The sequence below is a fragment of the Doryrhamphus excisus genome, linkage group LG2 (assembly GCF_037039965.1).
Source record: "Doryrhamphus excisus strain RoL-2023G ecotype Guam linkage group LG2, RoL_Dexc_Guam_v1.1, whole genome shotgun sequence".
Classification (NCBI taxonomy): Eukaryota; Metazoa; Chordata; class Actinopteri; order Syngnathiformes; family Syngnathidae; genus Doryrhamphus; species Doryrhamphus excisus.
Genome location: NC_136358.1, coordinates 22,385,237 through 22,407,137, shown reverse-complemented (window position 1 = coordinate 22,407,137; position 21,901 = coordinate 22,385,237). Strand labels below are relative to the sequence as shown.

The following is a 21,901-nucleotide window of genomic DNA, read 5'->3' as shown; positions in this document are numbered from 1 at the left end:
AGTATTTCATTTAAACTCAACATACAACCTGGCATCATGGCCTGAGCCAACCTTTTGATGGTTTTATCAATTTCGTTTTTTGACATGGTCTGTTGTTTACAAAGTGCTCCTGAAAAAAGGGACACAAGCACATAATAATAATTATTATTATTATTAGATTATTATTAGATTATTATAATTATTATTAGAACTATTATGATTATTATAATTATTATATTAATGCTAATTATTATATTAATTATATATAATATTATTGTTAGATTTGCATATTTTACATAATAATATGATAATTATTATTTTAATTTTATTGTGATTATTATAATATTTTATTATTTTTAAAATATTTAAATATAAATATAAATATAATACTTATATATATAATTATATCATTAATTACTTAAATTAATGATGGATTTATTTAATAATTGAATGTTTAGTAAGCCTAAATGTGACTCGGATGGGAAACAGACATCGGCAGTGCTCCTCCCAAGCAAAAGGTGGCGGTAGTGAGCTCCGTATCCTGTTGCCTCCCAGTTGTTCGGGCGTTGTGCTTGAGGGAGCTTCACACAGAAGAGGACAAAGAGCTGCAATGGACGGGTACGTTTCAGCTCAATTGTGGCCGTGCATGACTGGATGGTGTCTTCCAAAGAATGCATTCATGACGGGAGTGAAGCGCTCAGCATTTGCCTTCGTCATTTTAGCCGTTAGCTGAGCGGTAAACCGTATGATGACACTGTACAAAGGACATGGCGCCACTTCGCTAGCCCAACAAAATGCATGTTGGTTGTCGTATTTGCAACAAAAGCATCCACCATAGTATGTTTTACTCATCATGTTGGCGTTCTTACAACGTTGACGTCCGATAGAGGGGTATGCGTTCTTAACAGCAACACAACCTGATTTATTTTATGCACAGTTGTACAGGGAGGATTAGCAGACAGTTATCATGCTACATGTCAATAAAAGGTTGAGAATAAGACATGATTTCTGCAGCTGGTATGCTATCTCCAGTATCATTATTATGTTGCTTCTGCTAGTGTTGAATTGTATCTGAATTGTTATGTCTCTTCTCTATGCATGCATTGTTACGTTGGCAGTGATGTTGCGGTTGGTGTGAAGGTGAGTTGAGATATTTTATTTGATACTCCCACAGTTTTGTATGTTGATGATGAATAGTGGTGGGTTTTTGAGGAGGGATCTTCTGTCCTTCCTGTTGATTAAATCCAAATGCTTCAAAAACCCAATAAATACAAATCACCATAACACGCATGCAAATGTGTATTAGCAAAATGTATTTTGATGATGTTCTTATTTTCCAGAGAGGCTCAGATGAGCTCAGCATGTACAGTAGCAGCCCTAACTCCATGACTGGTAAGCCGGACCAGATTATACACCGTACACTGGGTCTATCAGACCGTACACTGGGTCTACCAGAACCAGACCATACACCTTACACTGGGTCTACCAGAACCAGACCATACACCGTACACTGGGTCTACCAGAACCTGACCATACACCGTAGGGTCTACCAGACCATACAATACATGTTACAATGGGTCTACCAGAACCCCACCATACACTGGGTCTACCAGAACCAGACCATACACTGTACACTGGGTCTACCAAAGCATACAATACAGGGTAAATGGGTCTACCAGAACCAGACCCGGCACCATACACTGGGTCTACCAGACCATACAATACAGGATAAATTAAATGGGTCTACCAGAACCAGACCATACACCATACACTGGGTCTACCAGAACCAGACCGTACACTGGGTCTACCAGACCATACAGAACATGGTACATTGGGTCTACCAGAACCAGACCATACACCGTACACTGAGTCTACCAGAACCAGACCATACACTGTATCTACCAGATCATACAATACATGGTAAATGGGTCTACCAGAACCAGACCATACACCGTACACTGAGTCTACCAGAACCAGACCATACACTGTGTCTACCAGATCATACAATACATGGTAAATGGGTCTACCAGAACCAGACCATACACCGTACACTGAGTCTACCAGAACCAGACCATACACTGTGTCTACCAGATCATACAATACATGGTAAATGGGTCTACCAGAACCAGACCATACACCGTACACTGAGTCTACCAGAACCAGACCATACACTGTGTCTACCAGATCATACAATACATGGTAAATGGGTCTACCAGAACCAGACCATACACCGTACACTGAGTCTACCAGAACCAGACCATACACTGTGTCTACCAGATCATACAATACATGGTAAATGGGTCTACCAGAACCAGACCATACACCGTACACTGGGTCTACCAGACCATACAATACAGGGTAAATGGGTCTACCAGAACCAGACCATACACTGGTCTACCAGAAGATACACCGTACACTAGGTCTACCAGAACCAGACTATGGATCATACAGAGGTCTACCAGAATCAGACCAGATTATACACCGTACACTAGGTCTACCAGAACCAGACTATGGATCATACAGAGGTCTACCAGAATCAGACCAGATTATACACCGTACACTGGGTCTACCAGAACCAGACCATAGATCACCACGTCTGTCAGTTACCATCACAAGGTGTTTTTGTCCTTGTGCAGCCTGACTTTAGGAATACTTGTGTGTGTGTGTGTGTGTGTGTGTGTGTGTGTGTGTGGTGTGTATGTTCAAGCAAACGGCAGCGACAGTAAAAAGCAGCGTCTGGATGAGTCGCCACCTTCCAGAGTTCTCCACATCAGGAAACTCCCCAGTGAAGTATCGGAGACAGAAGTCATTGCACTGGGCCTACCCTTTGGAAAAGTTACCAACATACTAATGCTGAAGGGGAAAAACCAGGTAAACCACACAACTTCATACACCTCCCCTTGGCTCACTCTGAATCCGTGGCGCAAGAAGCATTCGAACAAGATTGAAATCCCTGATTCTTATGCCAGACATTCCAGCTTTTCAGAGTGGTTACCTTCCAGGACCACCAGCAGGTGGCAAAATAGTTGATGCACGCTTAAAAATATATATTTTGACTGCCCCTACAAATTCTCCTCCGAGCTGGATGTCTGATTTTGGATCAGCATTTGGGATAAAGTTGACTGTTCTAGAACCCCCCCCCCCTTCTCTCTCTATCCAGCTTTAATTCCTAAATATGCCTCACACTTAAATATTCCATTCCTAAGACAGCACACAACTATGGTGCATTCAGGGACGGACAAATTAAGTGCAAAAAAGCATGATCAGTATAAAGACACCCATGTCAAAATTGTATTTTTTATTTATCAGTGGTACATAAATGTTGTACATCTTACCTGGTATTTTTATAAATAATGACTAACTTCCAGAGAATGATATGTTTTATGCATAAAATGAGACCAAAAATGCTGACATTTGCAGGGCAATGAATGGTGGATGTGTTCTAGGCAAGCCATCATCACATTTTCTTAGGATATGCTCACAATGTCCTGGAATTGCTTGATGATTGTCCACCATTTTGTGTTTTCCTCCAAGGCCTTCCTGGAGCTCAGCACAGAGGAAGCTGCCATTACCATGGTCAACTACTACTCAGCCGTTACACCCCAGGTGTGAAATGCATCCTTGGCAGTCCCTCACAGACGTCACCATACACACTGACTGAAAGGCATTGTTGTTATTAGGTCAGAAATAGTCCCATCTTCATCCAGTACTCCAACCATAAGGAACTGAAGACCGACTCTGCTCTTAACCAGGTGACTGAAACTCTTCATCTTCCCAATAAGCAGGCGTAGTCTCATTTTGGATTTTGATCTTCTCACAGAGAGCACAAGCGGTACTGCAGGCCGTCTCAGCAGTTCAGGATGGAAGTTCTCCATCATCTGACCCCGGAATCTTGGACCTCACTCCACCCCCCAGCCCCGTCCTGCGCATTATCATCGACAACATGTTCTATCCTGTCACGCTCGATGTTCTGCAGCAGGTAACCTCGCCATGATGTTCTCAGCTGCTCTCTGGTGAAGAATATACTGTAGCAATGCTTGTCTACAATCTGCAAGTACTGCAGTCACACTGAAGCTGAAATACACACTGAGTACTGCTGGTATGAGAAGGTAGGATTCCTTATTTGCAAATGGAATGTTTTAGTAGTTACAGCCGAGGAAACCTGTTTACAACCTTCTAAATACACATTTTAACATTAGAGCACTCCAGACATTAAATAACACCCCTATAGTCACATTTACACTCCTATTACCCAACATCCTTACATCCTTCTAAATACCATTTTAGATTAGAGCCCTACAGACATGAAATAATACCCCTATACTCACCTTTACACTGGTATGTGGACCACACAGTCACGAGGTATGAATGTGAGTGTTAATACTTGTTGGTCGATATCTTCCCTGCCATTGGCTGGTGACCAGTCCGTGAGGTTCCATACCTTTTGCCCAAAATCAGCTAGGATAGGCTCCAGCATACACCCAAGACCCCAATGAGGACAAGCATCATCGAAAATGAATGAGTGAATGATATGTTGGACACAAATAAGACATAACATAAGTGTTGACAGTGTCTGGTGTCACCAATGTAACGTTAGTGACACCTAGTGGCCAGTGTAGAATAAGGATAGACTCATGATGAACGTCAATACAAGCAGGGAACACATGCAGTCAACATTCACACAGGAGCTGCTGTAGGCCACAAGGTAGATTCCCTCTGCCTTCGGGTGGGGGGACAGGTCCTGACTGTTGGCGCAATTGGAACAGCAGTTACTTTATTGAAAAATGCAGCTAATTTCTTTACTTTATATAATCTATCTTGGCTGCCGTAGCTTCATTGACCAGTTAAGGAGGGCAGTGTAACGTTATCATTTCATAAGGATTTTCTCCTGTTGAGTTGTGGATTTTTACTGCTATGCCAATGCTAAATTGTTTGTTTTTCCCGCCTAGATATTCAGTAAGTTTGGGACCGTCATGAAGATAATCACCTTCACCAAGAACAACCAGTTTCAAGCACTTCTGCAGTTCAGCGATCCCACCAACGCACAGCAGGCTAAAGTGGTAGGATGCGAGGAACGGCTGGCTAAAACACCAACCATGCTGCTCCTTTTGAGGGCAGCAGTGGTCTACACCAGTGCTTCCCAGCTGGTTTGGCTGAGGGACCCAGCCAGTGGTGACCCACACTGTTTTCAACGCAATATGAGCTGCAGCACTCTTAGTGTCACTTTACGGGGCCCTCTTACTAACTACTACTTACTAACTAATAGTGCAGGCAAGAACGTGAGGTGCGTTCACAGACATTGGCTCCTTACAGTATTTAAAATATAAATATATTCTCCAGGGGGCGGCACGGTGGTCGAGTGGTTAGCGAGCAGACCTCACAGCTAGGAGACCAGGCTTCAATTTCACCCACGGCCATCTCTGTGTGGAGTTTGCATGTTCTCCCTGTGCATGCGTGGGGTTTCTCCAGGTACTCCGGTTTCCTCCCACATTCCAAAAACATGCTAGGTTAATTGGCCTCTCCAAATTGTCCATAGGTATGAATGTGAGTGTGAATGGTTGTCTATATGTGCCCTGTGATTCGCTGGCAATCAGTCCGGGGTGTACCCCGCCTCTCGCCCGACATAGGCTCCAGTACCCCCCGCGACCCTCGTGAGGAAAAAGCGGTAGAAAGTGAATGAATGAATGAATATATTCTCCACGCAAAGACGTGCAACCCACTGAAAATGGCCCCACCACCCACTTTTGGGTCCCGACCCACCAGTTGAGAACCACTGGTCTAAACCACACCCTTCTGACGCCCTTGTAAAATGATTGGGTTTATTTTTTGACTCTCCTAAATGATGGACATTCAGCAACTGTATTCTGTCAAATATCTTCAGTAGGAGCTAGGGATGCACGATAATTCTATATTAATAATGACTTATTATTGATTATTGAGTGCACAGTGTCATGTGTTTTCTGTGCCGGAACAGTGGCTGCTCGGAGCATGTCCCTAAATACAGTGCACCATGCGGGGCCACAGCAGGTGGCTTTTTGCCCTCCATACAGTGCTTCTCCTGATAGTCATGACATGATATTTCCTGTGCTTACCTGCAGGAGTGCACTAAGTACACTTACTGTACATCTATATTTGAAAAAAAGAGCATAGCAAAAAGTTATTGGTACCATATCGGTTTGGAAAAAAGACATTGTGCATCTCTAGTAGAGACTAGTGATTTTAGTGAACAATTTATTTTTTACGTGTATTGTTTGCCAATTTTTGTGAGCATGAAACATTCCTGCAATGTCTCACCTATTGACTTTTGACCTCTCCCTTCCAGTCTCTTGATGGACAGAACATTTATAACTCATGCTGTACTCTGAGGATCGATTTCAGTAAGCTGGTGAACCTCAACGTCAAGTACAACAACGACAAGAGTCGAGATTACACCCGACCTGACCTACCTACCGGAGATGGAGAGTCCAGCAAAGATCATTCTCTGTTGGGTAAATACTGGCATTCATTCCTCCTTCCTGGACTAGCCTGCCCTGAACACCTCATCAGTGAGGCCTTCAGACAGAGCGGAAGCATCAGATATTGTCAGTTTGTGTATTTGTATGTTGGCGTAATTGTAGATATGTTTTTCTTGTAGGTACGCCATCTGGAGCGCTGGCTTCATACTCCAGTGCGGCAGGTTATTCATCATCTCTCTCCCTCTCGCAGGGTGCAGGTGCATATGTTTTTTTTTTCATAGAGCTGTATGATTATGTCTGTTGTGTTGGTGTTAGGGGTGCAACCGGACATGTACGGTGGTCTTGGTTTGACTTTTAGAACGGTAATGTTTCATAGCATACAACTATGCAAAGACTTAGTAACTCCAGCTAGTTCATTCAATGCTTCTAAGTGAAATAAGGTGGGTGTGTAGCCGCACCAGATACATACTGTATTACACTATACCAGAGGTAGGGAACCTATGGCTCGGGAGCCTGGTAGGGGTCTTTTGATGACTATATCTGGCTCTCAAGCATTTCTTACCACAATAAAAATGTATTTTTGCTAACATTTTAAAGTAAACATCACAGAAATAATATTACATGAAATAATATTCAAAATCAACAACTTTTTTATGCATTTTAATTCGTCTATCTATTTTCTACTGCAATACGGCCGACCATATATTTTCCAGGTCAAACACCAAAACTCGATTATTACTGGGTAATGCAGTAGTCTACCTCGGTCATTGAGATGTCAACATGTAAATGTAAACTTTCCTCCTTTAGTCAAATAGTCACCTAGCTAAAGCTGCAGAACCAAGCCTTCTGGCAAAGATGGCCAAAAGAATGAAATATACTGCGTATGGTGCAAAACTATGCAGCAGCAGAAGTTGCATTACTGGCAGCAAGTATTTGATTTATTATTAGACACTGCGCTGCTCACGAGAGTGTGCTGGCCACACCCCATTGGCATGCGGTAGTGTGCCTGGTCTACACAATTAGAGCCCATTATCTAAAACTGTTGGTCTTACATAAAAATGCACACATTTTATTGCATTCAATGTTTAAAAAAATGTATATGGCTCTCACAGATACACATTTTAAAATATCTGGCCTTCATGGCTCTCTTAGCCAAAAAGGTTCCCAACCCCTGCACTATAGTTTACTGTACTGTACTTTAGAGTTGAAACACAGGTTGCTCGTGCCCATAAAATACAAAGCATCTTTTTTTAAAATCCAAAATATATCCAACTGTGACACTAGTGTATCAGATCGTACCGAACTGTAAATGTTCTGGATTGTTGCACCCGTAATTGTTGTACAGGAGACCCGACTGCAATAAGTGATAATGTTAGCAATGTTGGATTCCTTATGTAAGAATTGAATATTTTCATAGTTACAGCAGTTTACCACCTTCTAAATAAATTTTTTAACATGATTAGAGCCCTCTAGACATGAAATAGCACCCCTATAGTCACCATTATACCCCTATTAGCCGATGAAGTAGACATAAGAGAACATTTAAGATATAAATAATACTTGTGCTCATGTGTGTCACTAAAATGTCTGAAAGAGAGACGTCGGGTTGAGAGTTGAGTATCAGCGTTGTGCGTTTTTGTTTTTATTAGGGGTTACTGTGCCTGACGTGAGACAATTGAAAGCTGCAGTAACGGACTGTTCTTTTGGTGATCAAGTCTGATACTTGTATTGCTCACCAAATGTTACAGCAGGGGTAGGCAAACTACGGCACGGGGGCCACATGCGGCCCACCAAGCATTTGAATCCGGCCCGCAAGTTACTTTCAGAGTATTTAAACTTTTAACATGTCTTATTCAGTAAAAAAAATGTAAAATTAAATGTCGTCGTTTGAGGGAAATGAGAACATATAGCTGATAGTATGACACTTTTATAACATAAAATTAGAGTGTAAAATAGTGTGTGTGTGTGTGTGTGTGTGTGTGTGTGTGTGTGTGTGTTAAATATATGTCCTGGCCCCCCGCACAATTTTATTAACTCAACGCGGCCCATGAGTCAAAAAGTTTGCCCACCCCTGCGTTACAGTGACACTACTGACACCCAGTGACCGGTCTCCCACACCACATTTCCTCGTCTATACAATATACCGCCTTTTTTTCTTTTGCGTAGTGGGACACGTTGAAGATCTGGCGTGTTCTTGTGTTTGCGTACAGGGGCCATCAGCCCTCTGAGTGCTGCCGCCGCTGCAGCGGCTGCTGCGGGACGTGTGGCCCTGTCGGGGTCTGGAGTGTCAGGAGTCCTGTTGGCATCCAACCTGAATGAGGAGGTACGGCAAGCACATCCCTAACTACTGCTAGCACCCATTGACTGTGATAATGTAACCTAGCACCTACTATGTTAACGCACCATCTCCAACTTATGTCATGTTCAACGTAAGAGAAATATGCTTTCTTTCAACACCTGCATACATACATGTGTACCTAATGCTGTCAGATTTTCTGTGCATCCACTACATGTACGGATTTGATCTACATTAGTATACCCCAACACCCCTTCCTCTTCTGTTTTTCTGCATTTCACCGTCTGAGACTTTCTTTCTCCTGTTTCAAGCCATCTTTGCTACTGAGAGCGTCTTAACAGTGGAGTGGTGCTTTTCACCTTTCTGTCTCCATGTGACCATGTCTCTGTGCGGCAGCCGTGACCTCTGCCACCTAGTGGCTGATCTCAGTATAAGTGGCGTCCCTTGCGTGTACAGTGGAACCTCTAATGTCCAATGCGGTCTGCTTCACGAGATCCTCCTCACGGTCTACCACAAAGGTGTTGATGGGACGCTTTGTGTAGCTTGTCCTTATTGCGTTGTACAGTAGGTGGCACGCTAGCTGCTGCTTCGTGGACATTTTAGAAATGTACATAATCTACAATCCTTATTTGAGACATGAACACATGCATTTCAGCGCAGTTTTTTGCAGCATCTACCACTACACAAAATGAAATATTGAAAATCAATAACTTAATGACATGTTGTTAAAAAAACATGAGATCATGTCTTATGACATCTCCCTTTATCTGTCCACACACGCACACACTGGTCACAATGTTCAAATATCTCCAATTTGGCCCGAGTTTAGCATCTTGGTCAACTAAGGAAATTGGGCACAACCAAATGCTACATGTAGATTGCAGTCCTGTTGGAAACGTAAAAGCATTAAGTAGCACGTTCCTAAGTTGGGCGTTTAGTCGTCTCAACTCTAAATCCATGACATCACTTCCTGTCCACATGTCCAGAAGACATTTATTGACAGACACACAAGCAGCAGGAGTCTTTTTATGCTCTGCTATGATGTCTACTGTATTGGGCAATAGGAGTTAAGGTGGCTCATAATAATAATATAAAAAAAAACATACTAGATGTGAGGTTGCAAACAGCTTTCTGATGCTCCAAGTGAAAATATTCAATATCCAAATGAGGAAATACTTCTTATACAGTGATTACTGCAGTCAGGTGTGGAACCAATGGACCTCCATAGAGGGATTCCTGCATGTTACTATCTCACCTAGTTTGCTGAACAATCCTGCGTTGTTGGACTTTAGAGGTTCCACCCGAGTGAGAAGCCTTGTGTTGAGGTTGCGTGTGTGCTGTGGCCATTCTTCACAGATGAGTTGGATCATTGAAACATCATTGAAACATTGGCAAGGTGCACTGTATTGACAAAAGTATTGGGTCACGTGACGTTTGGTGGGGGGGGGTCACTTTTGGGCCGGAGAGAACATCTCCTGGATCAGCGTTTGTCATGACCTTGAGGTCAGGATGAGAAAGCTTTGGTGATGCTCACATGACCTTGACCCCATCATCCAGGGCAGAGGCTGTAGTCCAACCTCTGACTGACAGATCGTTTGCACTAAAGTGCACTTTCTCTTGAATATCATCAATAATAAATAAAATCTGCAATGTAACTATAACATGAAATAACATAGCTCACCTTATCAGACAATTACGCTCCCAATATGTAATGCAATTACAAATGTTAGTATTTCAAAATAACACATTTTAAAGATACACATCACAGATAAATACTGGAATTGCAAAGTTCTATTAAATATTTCAAACTAATTTTCTGAGTCATATTTACTTTAATGTTAAAATCGTTGAAACATTTCAAAATTTTAAAAATCAGCCTATTACTAAGTTACCAGAAATATTTGAATATGAATATACATTACAAAATTGTAAAGTAGTTTTGGTGCTGTTTTATTTTTTTTTATTTTTATGTTTAAAAATTTTACGTTCACATAAGGAATATATATTCAGACTCATTTTATTAATGTTTGTTTATAAATTCATATAACCCGTTTAATGTAATTGGATTTTATTTTGAAAATATTTTTGGTTGGCATCCTCTTTGTCTGTACATACCAAGTACTTTGAATGTTAGTGTAGGTTTGCCAACATGTACACAGCATGGAGTAGGACTTCGACCCAATACTTTTGTCTATATAGTTGAACTCATTCACATTTAGACTTGGGGCTCTATTTTCGTAGACCAGGTGTAGGGCAGGTACGCCGCCCCTAAAAGGTGTGGCCAGCGCAGCGCGTCATCCACACGTCAGTCCCCCCCACAGTGGCAAAGAGGGATTAGAGAAGGCGTAAGATGGTTTAACACAACCCAGTGTAATCTTAACCAATCAAATGAACTCTCATTGCTTTTAAATACGCAGGGCCCACTGGACTGCACATCAGAGGCCACAATGCCACATGGACCACCTGTGTCATGAATAGGAGTAGAAAACGAAGTGACAGTGGTGCGCTGGACCACTGCACGGGGTGCGCCATGCTCCGCCACCCTGTGTCACCTTGCGCCGCGCCACGAAAATAGAGCCCATAGCCCATTATTGATACACAGGGGAAATGCTTGGTTATGATAGCTCAATTCCACTTACTATAGTAATAGCATGTTTTAATTCATCAGCTAGTGCAATGGCAGTAGCAATACATATCTGCTAGTACAGGTGGTCCTCAGCTAGTACTATGGTAGTAGAAATATATATTTGATAGTACAAGTGGTCTTCAGCTAGTACAATGGTAGTAGAAATTGATATTTGCTTGTACAGGTGGTCCTCAGCTACTAGTACAATGGTAATAGAAGGATTTTTGCTTGTACAGGTGGTCCTCAGCGAGTACAATGGTAGTAAAAATAGATATTTGCTAATATAGGTGGTCCCGAGGTTGTTGGTTCCTAGACGGTGATGGTAGCCGAGTTTTACGTTAGCCGGATCTTCTACCTAAAAGAAGAGCACACATGAAGGGCATGAAATACAGTGCAACCTTGGTTAGCATCCGCCCCAGTTAGCATGTTTTTCGTTTTAACCTCAAACGTTGACACTGCAGTTTTGTGGCGCACACGCATAGTTCAGTTCCAAATGTGAAAATTGTAAATAGTTGATTGTGTAGTATTTGTAAATAACCTATTTTGTGTTGGTGTATTAGTTTAGAAATTTGAGCTGTCACAAAAACAAAAACTGTTGGTGTCTATGTGGAAGTTAATGTCTGTGTGAAATGTACCTTTTACTGCTTCTCTCCCTTCTCTAGTCTGGAGCTGATTGAGGAATTGGATTGACGTTATTTTTTATGGGAAAAATATATTTGGTTAATGTCTGTTTTGGTTAGAGTTAGACCTACTGGAGCGAATGAATGATGCTAACCAAGGTTCCACTGTTCAGTCATGAAAGACCAATACAACTCCGTCTAACAGCCTTTCTGCCTCGGTCAAATATTGTCCAAACGCACAGAATCCATCACTCTTCAATAATCTTTTTCCTTAGAGGGGACCTATTATGCTTCCTGTCCACTAAATGTTGTATTCTGGTGTTGGACGATGCCGACATGTCAGATAATGAATGAGGTTTGCATTTGGAAGTGAGCCCTGAAAGCATTTTTGGAATCTTCCGCATGCTAACGTTATACAGAGTCAACTAATACTGGAATTGAAGTTATTCCTCCTCGGTTTGGCTGAGCAGGCGTTTATTCTTCCCCTGGCGTAGGCTCCAACTAGTTGTCCGCGAGTATTATGTTTACGGACAAAAGAACTTCCTAAAAATGTCCTTGACCATGAAACTCTGTAAATGGAGGACCACCTGTAATTGTTTTGGTTTGCATACAGTATACGTCATTTGTAATCGCTAAATAGAACAATCAACCTCTGTCAAGTTGGAATTTTCGGTTTTCGCTGTGCTGCCCTCATGTAGTATTTGATAAAAGCAAGCTTGTCGTTTATCTCTGCTCTTTTGTCGTAACCGTGTCATTTGCCAGCCAAGCTGCTGATACTGACGTTCCAGTGATGTAATGTTCACTTCCTTTTGCTCTCATCTCTATCCCGCCAGCCTTTCATTCATGCTTTGATTTCCTGCTATGTTCATTTCTGTGTCCTCCTTCACTGGTGTGGGTGTGGGTGTGTGTGTGGGTGTGTGTGCGTGTGTTGGGAATCACAGCCAGCGATCATTCAGACTTGGCTGATGTTCCACTGATGCTGTTTACTGACCTCTGCTTTGGTTTTTGTCCTCCTCTCCTCCTTTTCCCCTTTCCCTTGCCTCCTTTCTTTCCTCCCTCGCCCCGCCCTGTCACCCACATCTCCTACCCACCCCCCTCCGACCCCGCATCCTCTCATGTTGTATGTTTTACCCTGTTATTTCATTTCTCAATTGATTTGTGTTCCCGTTGTAACCTCCTGGAATCCGGTCTAACCTGACTTTTGCCATTTTTGACTCCTTCCCAAACAATCTTTGCTCCAATCCCTCATCATCATGGAAACCATCACCTCCCCCTCGTCCAATGCTGGGTGGTCCGGTCTCTACCTTCGTCTCTCCTCTTCTTCCTCCTCTGCTTCTCTTCCTGTCCTCTACTCTGCGGTCTCTCTCTGTAAAGATGGTCACGCCTCAAAGTCTCTTTACCCTCTTCGGTATGTTCAATCTCTACTACTCAGTCTGTTTATCTCTCTCTGTTTATCCAGTTTGCTCCACTTTTTCTTCACTGATATGGTATGGTGGGCATTGTTTGTCCTTGTAACTCTCTCAATATACTGTAACTCTACCGTCCTCTACCGTGGTGTACAATGATGATGAGTTCATATCCACCGCTGTGTCAGCATCAGAAGGTGAGAGAGTTGGAAGGAGGTGGTCTGCTGGTCATCTTATCTACTTCAGGCTGAGAACAAAGACACTTAAATCGTCACGTCACGTCGTTCATGCTTTACTCGACAAACCTTAACATGAATCGGTGACCCCGACCTGACCCAAGTGAAAGGAAAATGCAGGGTTGGGCGCCATTGCACAAGCCACGTCCCCAACCCAACAGCTGAATGGGTGACAGGCATGCCCTCTAGGGGACCTATTAGAATTTTCCTGAAATTTTGGACTCCTATAGAGCAGTTACACACCATAACTAGCACATAAAGCGTTCTAGTCCTTCTAGAATCTGCACCTATTCATCTGTATTTCTTTGGATTTCGTGGTTCCTGTGAAACAGTTTTAATGTATTCCACCCACGGCCCACCTCCGCCTACATCGCTATGCTTGGTCACACTAGCGAGTACTTAAAAGGACTTCCAATTTGTGCCACTAGGTGCGAATAGTACAGGAGTTGATCATAAAGGGCGATGTGTTGGATTCCGTATCTGATGTGGAAGTAGAGACTGGACAGTCCCTAGTTCCTCTAGGGACTTAGCTTTAGCATTTTAGCGTTGGGTTTTCTACGCCATGGGTAACATCTAGAGTTTTTTCCGGGGCTACCGGTGTGTGTGTGTGTGTGTGTGTGTGTGTGTGTGTGTGTAAAAAAAAAAACAAAAAAACTCTGGTAGAGCTGTTAGCAACCCCGCTTCCTCTATGCTATAATGCTACGTAGACCAGTGCTTTTGCTCCATGACTTACACAAAATAAACACAGTTAGGACACTGATAAACTGGAGCATACTTGTCGGCAACCCAGGCTTGTGCATCATTTAAGAGACACTCCATTGCTCCTCTCTTCTCGATATCCGGTGCACGTCCCCACAATCCATTCATCTAAACATGTAAGGCTGATTTTTATCCTTAAAGGCGGCCGCAACTGTACCGACAACTAAGAACTTTCATAGTTCAGTCATTATTTGGTGGAATTAGTCAAATTTAGAACCCCGCAAGGCATGCTGGGAAGTCTACGCACTCACTTCTCCAACAGGAAGTTACCTGCGTGCTTGTTGGTGCATTGTGTGTCCTGCATGTGCTACTTGGTGTTGAAGTAGACATTTGGGTTGGTCGGACATCTTTCTAGGCGTTTGAGGTACTCGTGGGCGTCCACTGGAAACAAACTGGTGTGTTCATCCCAAAGCCGTTAGCTGACATGCGTGGCGTACTGTGATGTTCCTCGACGACTTGTGTGTTTGTTCCCACCAGAATGGATGCGTTGATCCCAGCAGGCCACTGAAAAGACTCCTTGTTAAGTTGACTCTGATTGTCACACTGGAAGATGGTGTAGAAATGACATATAGTATCCACGCAGTGGAACTGTACACCTGGATCATCTTCCGCCCATCCTCTAAACTTAGACTGCCAGCCAGTCGCTACTTTTTCATTTTTTTTCTCCTCTCTCAAATTACAGCTCTATTCCTGCATTCACTCTAGAAATTCTCAAATTCGAAATACATCTGTGCTATGAAATAGCATTTTCATCTTTCACGTTATCCTTTAGTTTGTAAAGAAGTCATGGTTGACAGTGGTAATGTAAAAGTATTGTTATCCACGCAAATGGGAAGATCCTGTCCTTTCTTACCCTTTGTCTCTAGCACTAACTGAATTCCTTCCATCCTTCACACCTCTCCTTTTATCTTGGTCGGCTCCTCCTCTCCTGCTCTGTCTTTTCTGTCCTCATCCTCTCCTCCACCTTGTGCTCTCTCTCCTCTCTCTCTCTCTCTCTCTCTCTCTCCCTCTCCCTCTCCCTGTCTCCGTCCGCCTCTCTGTCTCTCTCTCTGTCCCTCTCCCTACCTGTAGGTGTCTATGGTGACGTGCAGCGGGTGAAGATCCTCTACAACAAGAAGGACAGTGCCCTGATCCAGTTGTCAGACGGTAACCAGGCTCAGCTGGGTGAGTTTTTAGGACATCACAACGTAGGAACCCTCATTTAGAAATGCATAGAAGTCCTTTACACCACCTTCTAAATACACCTTTTAACATTACTAGAGCCTTCTAGACATGAAATAGCACCCCTACAGTCACCTTTACACTCCTATTACCCAATATCATAGACATAAGAGAAAATAAGACATTTAAGGAAACGTGTTTAACACCTTCCAAATACACTTAACATTTTTCAAGCCCTCCAGACATTTAATAACACCCCTATATTCCCCTTTACACTCCCATTACCCAATATAGTAGCCATAATAAGCCAAAATAAGACATTTATGACCTCCTAAATACAATAACAAACATGATTAGAGCCCTCTGGACATGAAATAATACCCCTATAGTCACCTTCACACTCCCATTACCCAATATAGTAGACATAATAAGCCAAAATAAGACATATATGATCTCCTCAATATAATTTTGACATGATTAGAGCCCTCTGGACATTAAATAACACCCCTATAGTTACCTTTACATTACCCAATATCGTAGACATAAGAGAAAATGAGACGTTTAAAACATACCACATTACCACCTTCTAAATACACTTTTAACATTATTAGGAGCCCTCTAGACATGGAATAACACCCCTATAGTCCCCTTTACACTCCTACTACCCAATATAGTAGACATAACAAGCCAAAATTTGACAATAATTTAAAATTAAGACATGGAAAATCTGTTTACCACCTTCTAAATACACAGTTTAACACTATTCAAGCCCTCTAGACATGGAATAACACCCCTATAGTCACCTTTACACTCCCATTACCCAATTTAGTAGCCATAATAAACCAAAATAAGATATTTATGACCTTCTAAATACACTTTTTAACAGGGTCAGAGCCCTCTGGACATGGAATAACACCCCTATAGTCCCCTTTACACTCACATTACCCAATTTAGTAGCCATAATAAACCAAAATAAGATATTTATGACCTTCTAAATACACTTTTTAACAGGGTCAGAGCCCCCTGGACATGGAATAACACCCCTATAGTCCCCTTTACACTCCCATTACCCAATTTAGTAGCCATAATAAACCAAAATAAGACATTTATGACCTCCTAAATACACTTTTTTAACATGATTAGAGCCCTCTGGACATGAAATAACACCCCTATAGTCACCTTTACATTCCCATTACCCAATATAGTAGACATAATAAACCAAAATAAGATATTTATGACCTTCTAAATACACTTTTTAACAGGGTCAGAGCCCTCTGGACATGGAATAACACCCCTATAGTCCCCTTTACACTCCCATTACCCAATTTAGTAGCCATAATAAACCAAAATAAGACATTTATGACCTCCTAAATACACTTTTTAACATGATTAGAGCCCTCTGGACATGAAATAACACCCCTATAGTCACCTTTACACTCCCATTACCCAATATAGTAGACATAATAAACCAAAATAAGATATTTATGACCTCCTAAATACACTTTTTAACATGATTAGAGCCCTCTGGACATGAAATAACACCCCTATAGTCACCTTTACACTCCCATTACCCAATATAGTAGACATAATAAACCAAAATAAGATATTTATGACCTTCTCAATACACTTTTTAACAGGGTCAGAGCCCTCTGGACATGGAATAACACCCCTATAGTCCCCTTTACACTCCCATTACCCAATTTAGTAGCCATAATAAACCAAAATAAGACATTTATGACCTCCTAAATACACTTTTTAACATGATTAGAGCCCTCTGGACATGGAATAACACCCCTATAGTCCCCTTTACACTCCCGTTACCCAATTTAGTAGCCATAATAAACCAAAATAAGACATTTATGACCTCCTAAATACACTTTTTAACATGATTAGAGCCCTCTGGACATGAAATAACACCCCTATAGTCACCTTTACACTCCCATTACCCAATATAGTAGACATAATAAACCAAAATAAGATATTTATGACCTTCTAAATACACTTTTTAACAGGGTCAGAGCCCTCTGGACATGGAATAACACCCCTATAGTCCCCTTTACACTCCTACTATCCAATATAGTAGACATAATAGGAGGAAAATAAAACCTGTGCTCATGAGGGTACAGTATGTGCCAAAGTGAAGCCGCTGGGGTTTTACAGGCCAGTGTTGATGTGGGACAAAGCGTGTTCTTGTCTGCTTAGTACAGGTGTTACCAACCCTACGTGACACATACATGTGTCATGCCATGTTTGTGTTGTCATGACATAGATTGTCAAGTGGCCGCTGCATGATGATGGGCTTTAAAGGGTATTATGTGCTGATTTAGTTTGCACGGCGCCCCCATCTAACGGTGCCGTTTCTCTGCAGCCATGAGCCACCTGAATGGTCAGAAGGTTTTTGGGAAAGTGATGAGAGTGACGCTGTCCAAACACCAAACTGTGGCCCTGCCCAGAGAAGGTTTGGATGACCAGCTCCTCACTAAAGGTAAGAAACCAAGATGGCTCCTCAACAGGAAGGACATCATGCATGGGGTCTTTTTTCTTCACATTTAGATTTTTCTGGCTCTCCACTGCATCGCTTTAAGAAACCAGGATCCAAAAACTTCCAGAACATCTTCCCGCCTTCTGCGACACTTCATCTCTCCAATATCAGGTACAGCTCTTATCAGTCTGCCGTGGCACACTAGTCTAGTGTCCAATATCACTTTTTTTAAAATTAACATTTGTTAATAATATGATGTCATTGTCAAGTGTCCATGGCGTAAAGACTGGCAGAGCAATGTAATATTCGTCCGTGTGGCAACACGTAGCTGATGGTCTCGTTCCTCCATTAGACTGAGTGATGCACGTGAGAAGTCCTGGTGACATTTTGTAAAATGTTTTGCTCAGTGGTGGAGGAAGCGATGGTCTAACCGTGATACAGCGAGGGAGGGATAATCAAACAGTGATATAGTGAGGGAATAGGAATAGTTCAACCATGATATAGCGAGGGAGGGATAATCAAATCGTGACAAAACGAGGGAGGGGTAATAATCCAGCTGTGACAAAGAGAGGGAGGGGGATAATGAAAGCATGATATAGCGAGGGAGGGATGATCAAACAGTGATATAGTGAGGGAGTAGGAATAGTCTAACCATGATATAGCGAGGGATAATCCAGCTGTGACAAAGAGAGGGAGGGGGATAATGAAAGTGTGATATAGCGAGGGAGAGATAATCGAATCGCGACATAATGAGGGAGAGGTAATAATCAAGCTGTGATGAAGAGCGGGATGGGGATAATCAAACAGTGATATAGCGAGGGAGGGATAATCAAATCATGACATAACGAGGGAGGGGTAATAATCAAGCTGTGATAAAGAGAGGGATGGGGATAATGAAAGCGTGATATAGCGAGGGAGGGATAATCAAATCATGACATAACTAGGGAGGGGTAATAAGCTGTAATGAAGAGAGGGAGGGATAATCAAACAGTGATATAGCGAGGGAGGGATAATCAAATCATGACATAACGAGGGAGGGGTAATAAGCTGTAATGAAGAGAGGGAGGGATAATCAAACAGTGATATAGCGAGGGAGGGATAATCAAATCATGACATAACGAGGGAGGGGTAATAATCAATCTGTGATAAAGAGAGGGAGGGGGATAATGAAAGCGTGATATAGCGAGGGAGGGATAATCAAATCATGACATAACTAGGGAGGGGTAATAAGCTGTAATGAAGAGAGGGAGGGATAATCAAACAGTGATATAGCGAGGGAGGGATAATCAAATCATGACATAACGAGGGAGGGGTAATAAGCTGTAATGAAGAGAGGGAGGGATAATCAAACAGTGATATAGCGAGGGAGGGATAATCAAATCATGACAACGAGGGAGGGGTAATAATCAAGCTGTGATAAAGAGAGGGAGGGGGATAATGAAAGCGTGATATAGCGAGGGAGGGATAATCAAACAGTGATATAGCGAGGGAGAGATAATCAAATCGTGATATAACGAGGGAGGGGTAATAATCAAGCTGTGATAAAGAGGGAGGGGGATAAAGAGAGCGTGATATAGAGAGGGAGGGATAATGGAGGGATTGTATTTTCCGGAACAGGTCCTGCTAAGCAAAGGTTGCCATGTTGTGGTCTAATACATTTCTGTGTCAGTGTTGCTTTGTCCTCACTGTGTGTGTGTGTGTGTGTGTGTGTGTGTGTGTGTGTGTGTATCCAGGGAAGGAATTGGAGAGGAGGACCTGCGTCTCCTGTTCTCTAACAGCGGGGGTGCAGTGAAGGCCTTTAAGTTCTTTCAGTAAGAAGTCATGAAGAACATAGAAATGTTTGGAAGGCCATCTTCTTTAATTCATGACGATGACAACAATAATGTCCGTTCCCCCCCAGGGACCGCAAGATGGCGTTGATCCAGATGTCATCGGTGGAGGAGGCCATCCAGGTGCTGATAGATCTTCATAACTACGACATGGGTGGGAATCACCATCTCAAAGTTTCCTTCTCCAAGTCCACCATCTGAAGGTGACACCCAGCGCTACAGGAGCTTGATGGAGGAGGAACTTTGCGACAGCAGCTGCCCTGTTTCCTCCTGACTGTTGCAGTTGTAGCTGGGGGTCACGGGGGGTGGAGGGTGGGGGGGTTAAGTGTGTGCTTGAGTAGACTCCATGCCTTCTATCCTTGGATCATTTGGACTTTGCTGTCAGTCATGCTGTTGGTGTGTTATCTTCATTTCTCTTATGTTATCATCATCATGATCATTGATAAGAATGGCCACTTTGATCATCCACTAGAACCCTAAAGAATTTTTCTTTCCTTTTTGTATCCCCAACAAGATGAAATGAAAAGGTGATTTTGCGTTCAAATACATCCTTTGTCTTCTTGAACTCCACGCTGAGTTCAGGAACCTCCCAAAAGCGTACTATTCAGGTTTCAGGTGAAACTTCAGCAACAGCCTAAACTGCACTGGGAAGCTTTTTTGCTCCAAAAAATATATATTTTCTCCGACATTAGGATGTTGTCTGCAGGAGGCAATCAGCCCAAGGTCATCATTGATACATGTGATGTATCCTATCTATACCATATGTACTATATATACCATCGCCATCTCATGTGATGAGTGAACAATGGCAATTGAAGAGAGTGAGTCTAAAACACATTTTTGTGGGCGTATCAATGACTCCTTTTTTTTCCCCCACCGGACACACTGTAGTGCATTTGAGGTTGATGGTGAAATTCTCTTGGAGGCTGAATGAGTTAAATTGTTAGCGAGTATTGAAGTGAACACGACATGTTGCTTCTTGCACGTATAGAAAAGTAGAAGAGGGCCAAATAGATAAGAGTTAATAGAAAGAGATAAATAAAGTTTTGCGTGTGCCAAGCAGCGAAGATGAAAGCTAGAAAGCCACGTGTGATTTGGACTTCTCCAACATGAGCAACACGTGTGAGATGTTTGGACCAACGTGCACGTGCCTTTTAGTTTTTCTACTCCACTCCTCTATTTCTTGCTGAAACAAGTTGGAAATGCATGGAACATGCTGACCCCCCCCCCCCCCCCACACACACACACACACACACACACATACACACATAGTGTAGATGGGAGTCAGATCATCTCTTCCCTTTATTGTGCTGATGTTGCGAGTTTCATTTTAGGGGATTGTATGGTTTTCTACTTGAGTTGACTTTGTCAACGCCTCACCTTAATACAAATCTTTTTTTTACCCAACAGTTGAAGCACATTTGTGTCTCCTATGTTTGCAACGTTCCTCTTTATCTTTGCTGTCAATAAAGCTATCTGCTCTTTCTCTCTACTCCCGACTCAACTCTTGACTCCTGCTTTCACCAGCAGCCCTTTCCTGCTAATACTCCTTACTCCTATTCCTCAATGACTCAGGAGTTTGGATGGAGCAGGGGTCTCAAACTCTATTTACCTGGGGGGCCACCGGAGCTAGGATCTGGGTGAGGCTGGGTTTAAAAAAACAAACCGCATTTATTAAAATTACAATAAAGTGTCTTCAATGCATTTTCACACGAAAAGCTCTGATAAATCATTCCGCTGTTCTCAAATATCTTTATTTTTTTCGACACAAAATAAGATAAAAAAATCAATAAACAAATCAAGAAGGAAAATACAGTAAAGTCTCGTTATATCGATATTCTCGGGAGTCGGAAAAAATACTGATATAACCGGACTATCCATATATCCGATCCTGCGCCAAACTGCATTAAAAGTGGGCGGATCTTTGATATGGCATGTAATTTTCTCCTTGAGTTCATGGATTGCGTATCTAGCATGCTTTTGTACTACAATAAATTTTGTACTACAGTAAATAAAAATAAACTTACACTGTAGTGATTACCGGTTACCGGG

General features: G+C 42.3%; 1 protein-coding gene across 2 annotated transcripts; it reads left to right on the top strand.

Moving 5' to 3' along the window:
* Window positions 1-398: 398 nt before the first annotated feature.
* Window positions 399-21,341, top strand: ptbp2b (polypyrimidine tract binding protein 2b). 2 transcript variants are annotated; one of them, XM_078788756.1, is made up of 17 exons: window positions 399-597; window positions 1,098-1,119; window positions 1,320-1,371; window positions 2,687-2,850; window positions 3,514-3,585; window positions 3,660-3,731; window positions 3,800-3,958; window positions 4,929-5,039; window positions 6,302-6,467; window positions 6,614-6,691; window positions 8,645-8,757; window positions 13,351-13,384; window positions 15,449-15,541; window positions 17,907-18,023; window positions 18,092-18,191; window positions 19,754-19,831; window positions 19,921-21,341. In XM_078788756.1, the coding sequence occupies exons 1-17, from the start codon at window positions 458-460 to the stop codon at window positions 20,048-20,050; spliced, it is 1,701 nt and encodes a 566-aa protein (XP_078644882.1). In that variant the 5' UTR covers window positions 399-457; the 3' UTR covers window positions 20,051-21,341. The 2 variants fall into 2 exon arrangements, with proteins under 2 accessions (XP_078644882.1, XP_057918259.1); XM_058062276.2 differs by having other exon boundaries at window positions 399-996.
* The last annotated feature ends 560 nt before the right edge of the window (window positions 21,342-21,901 follow it).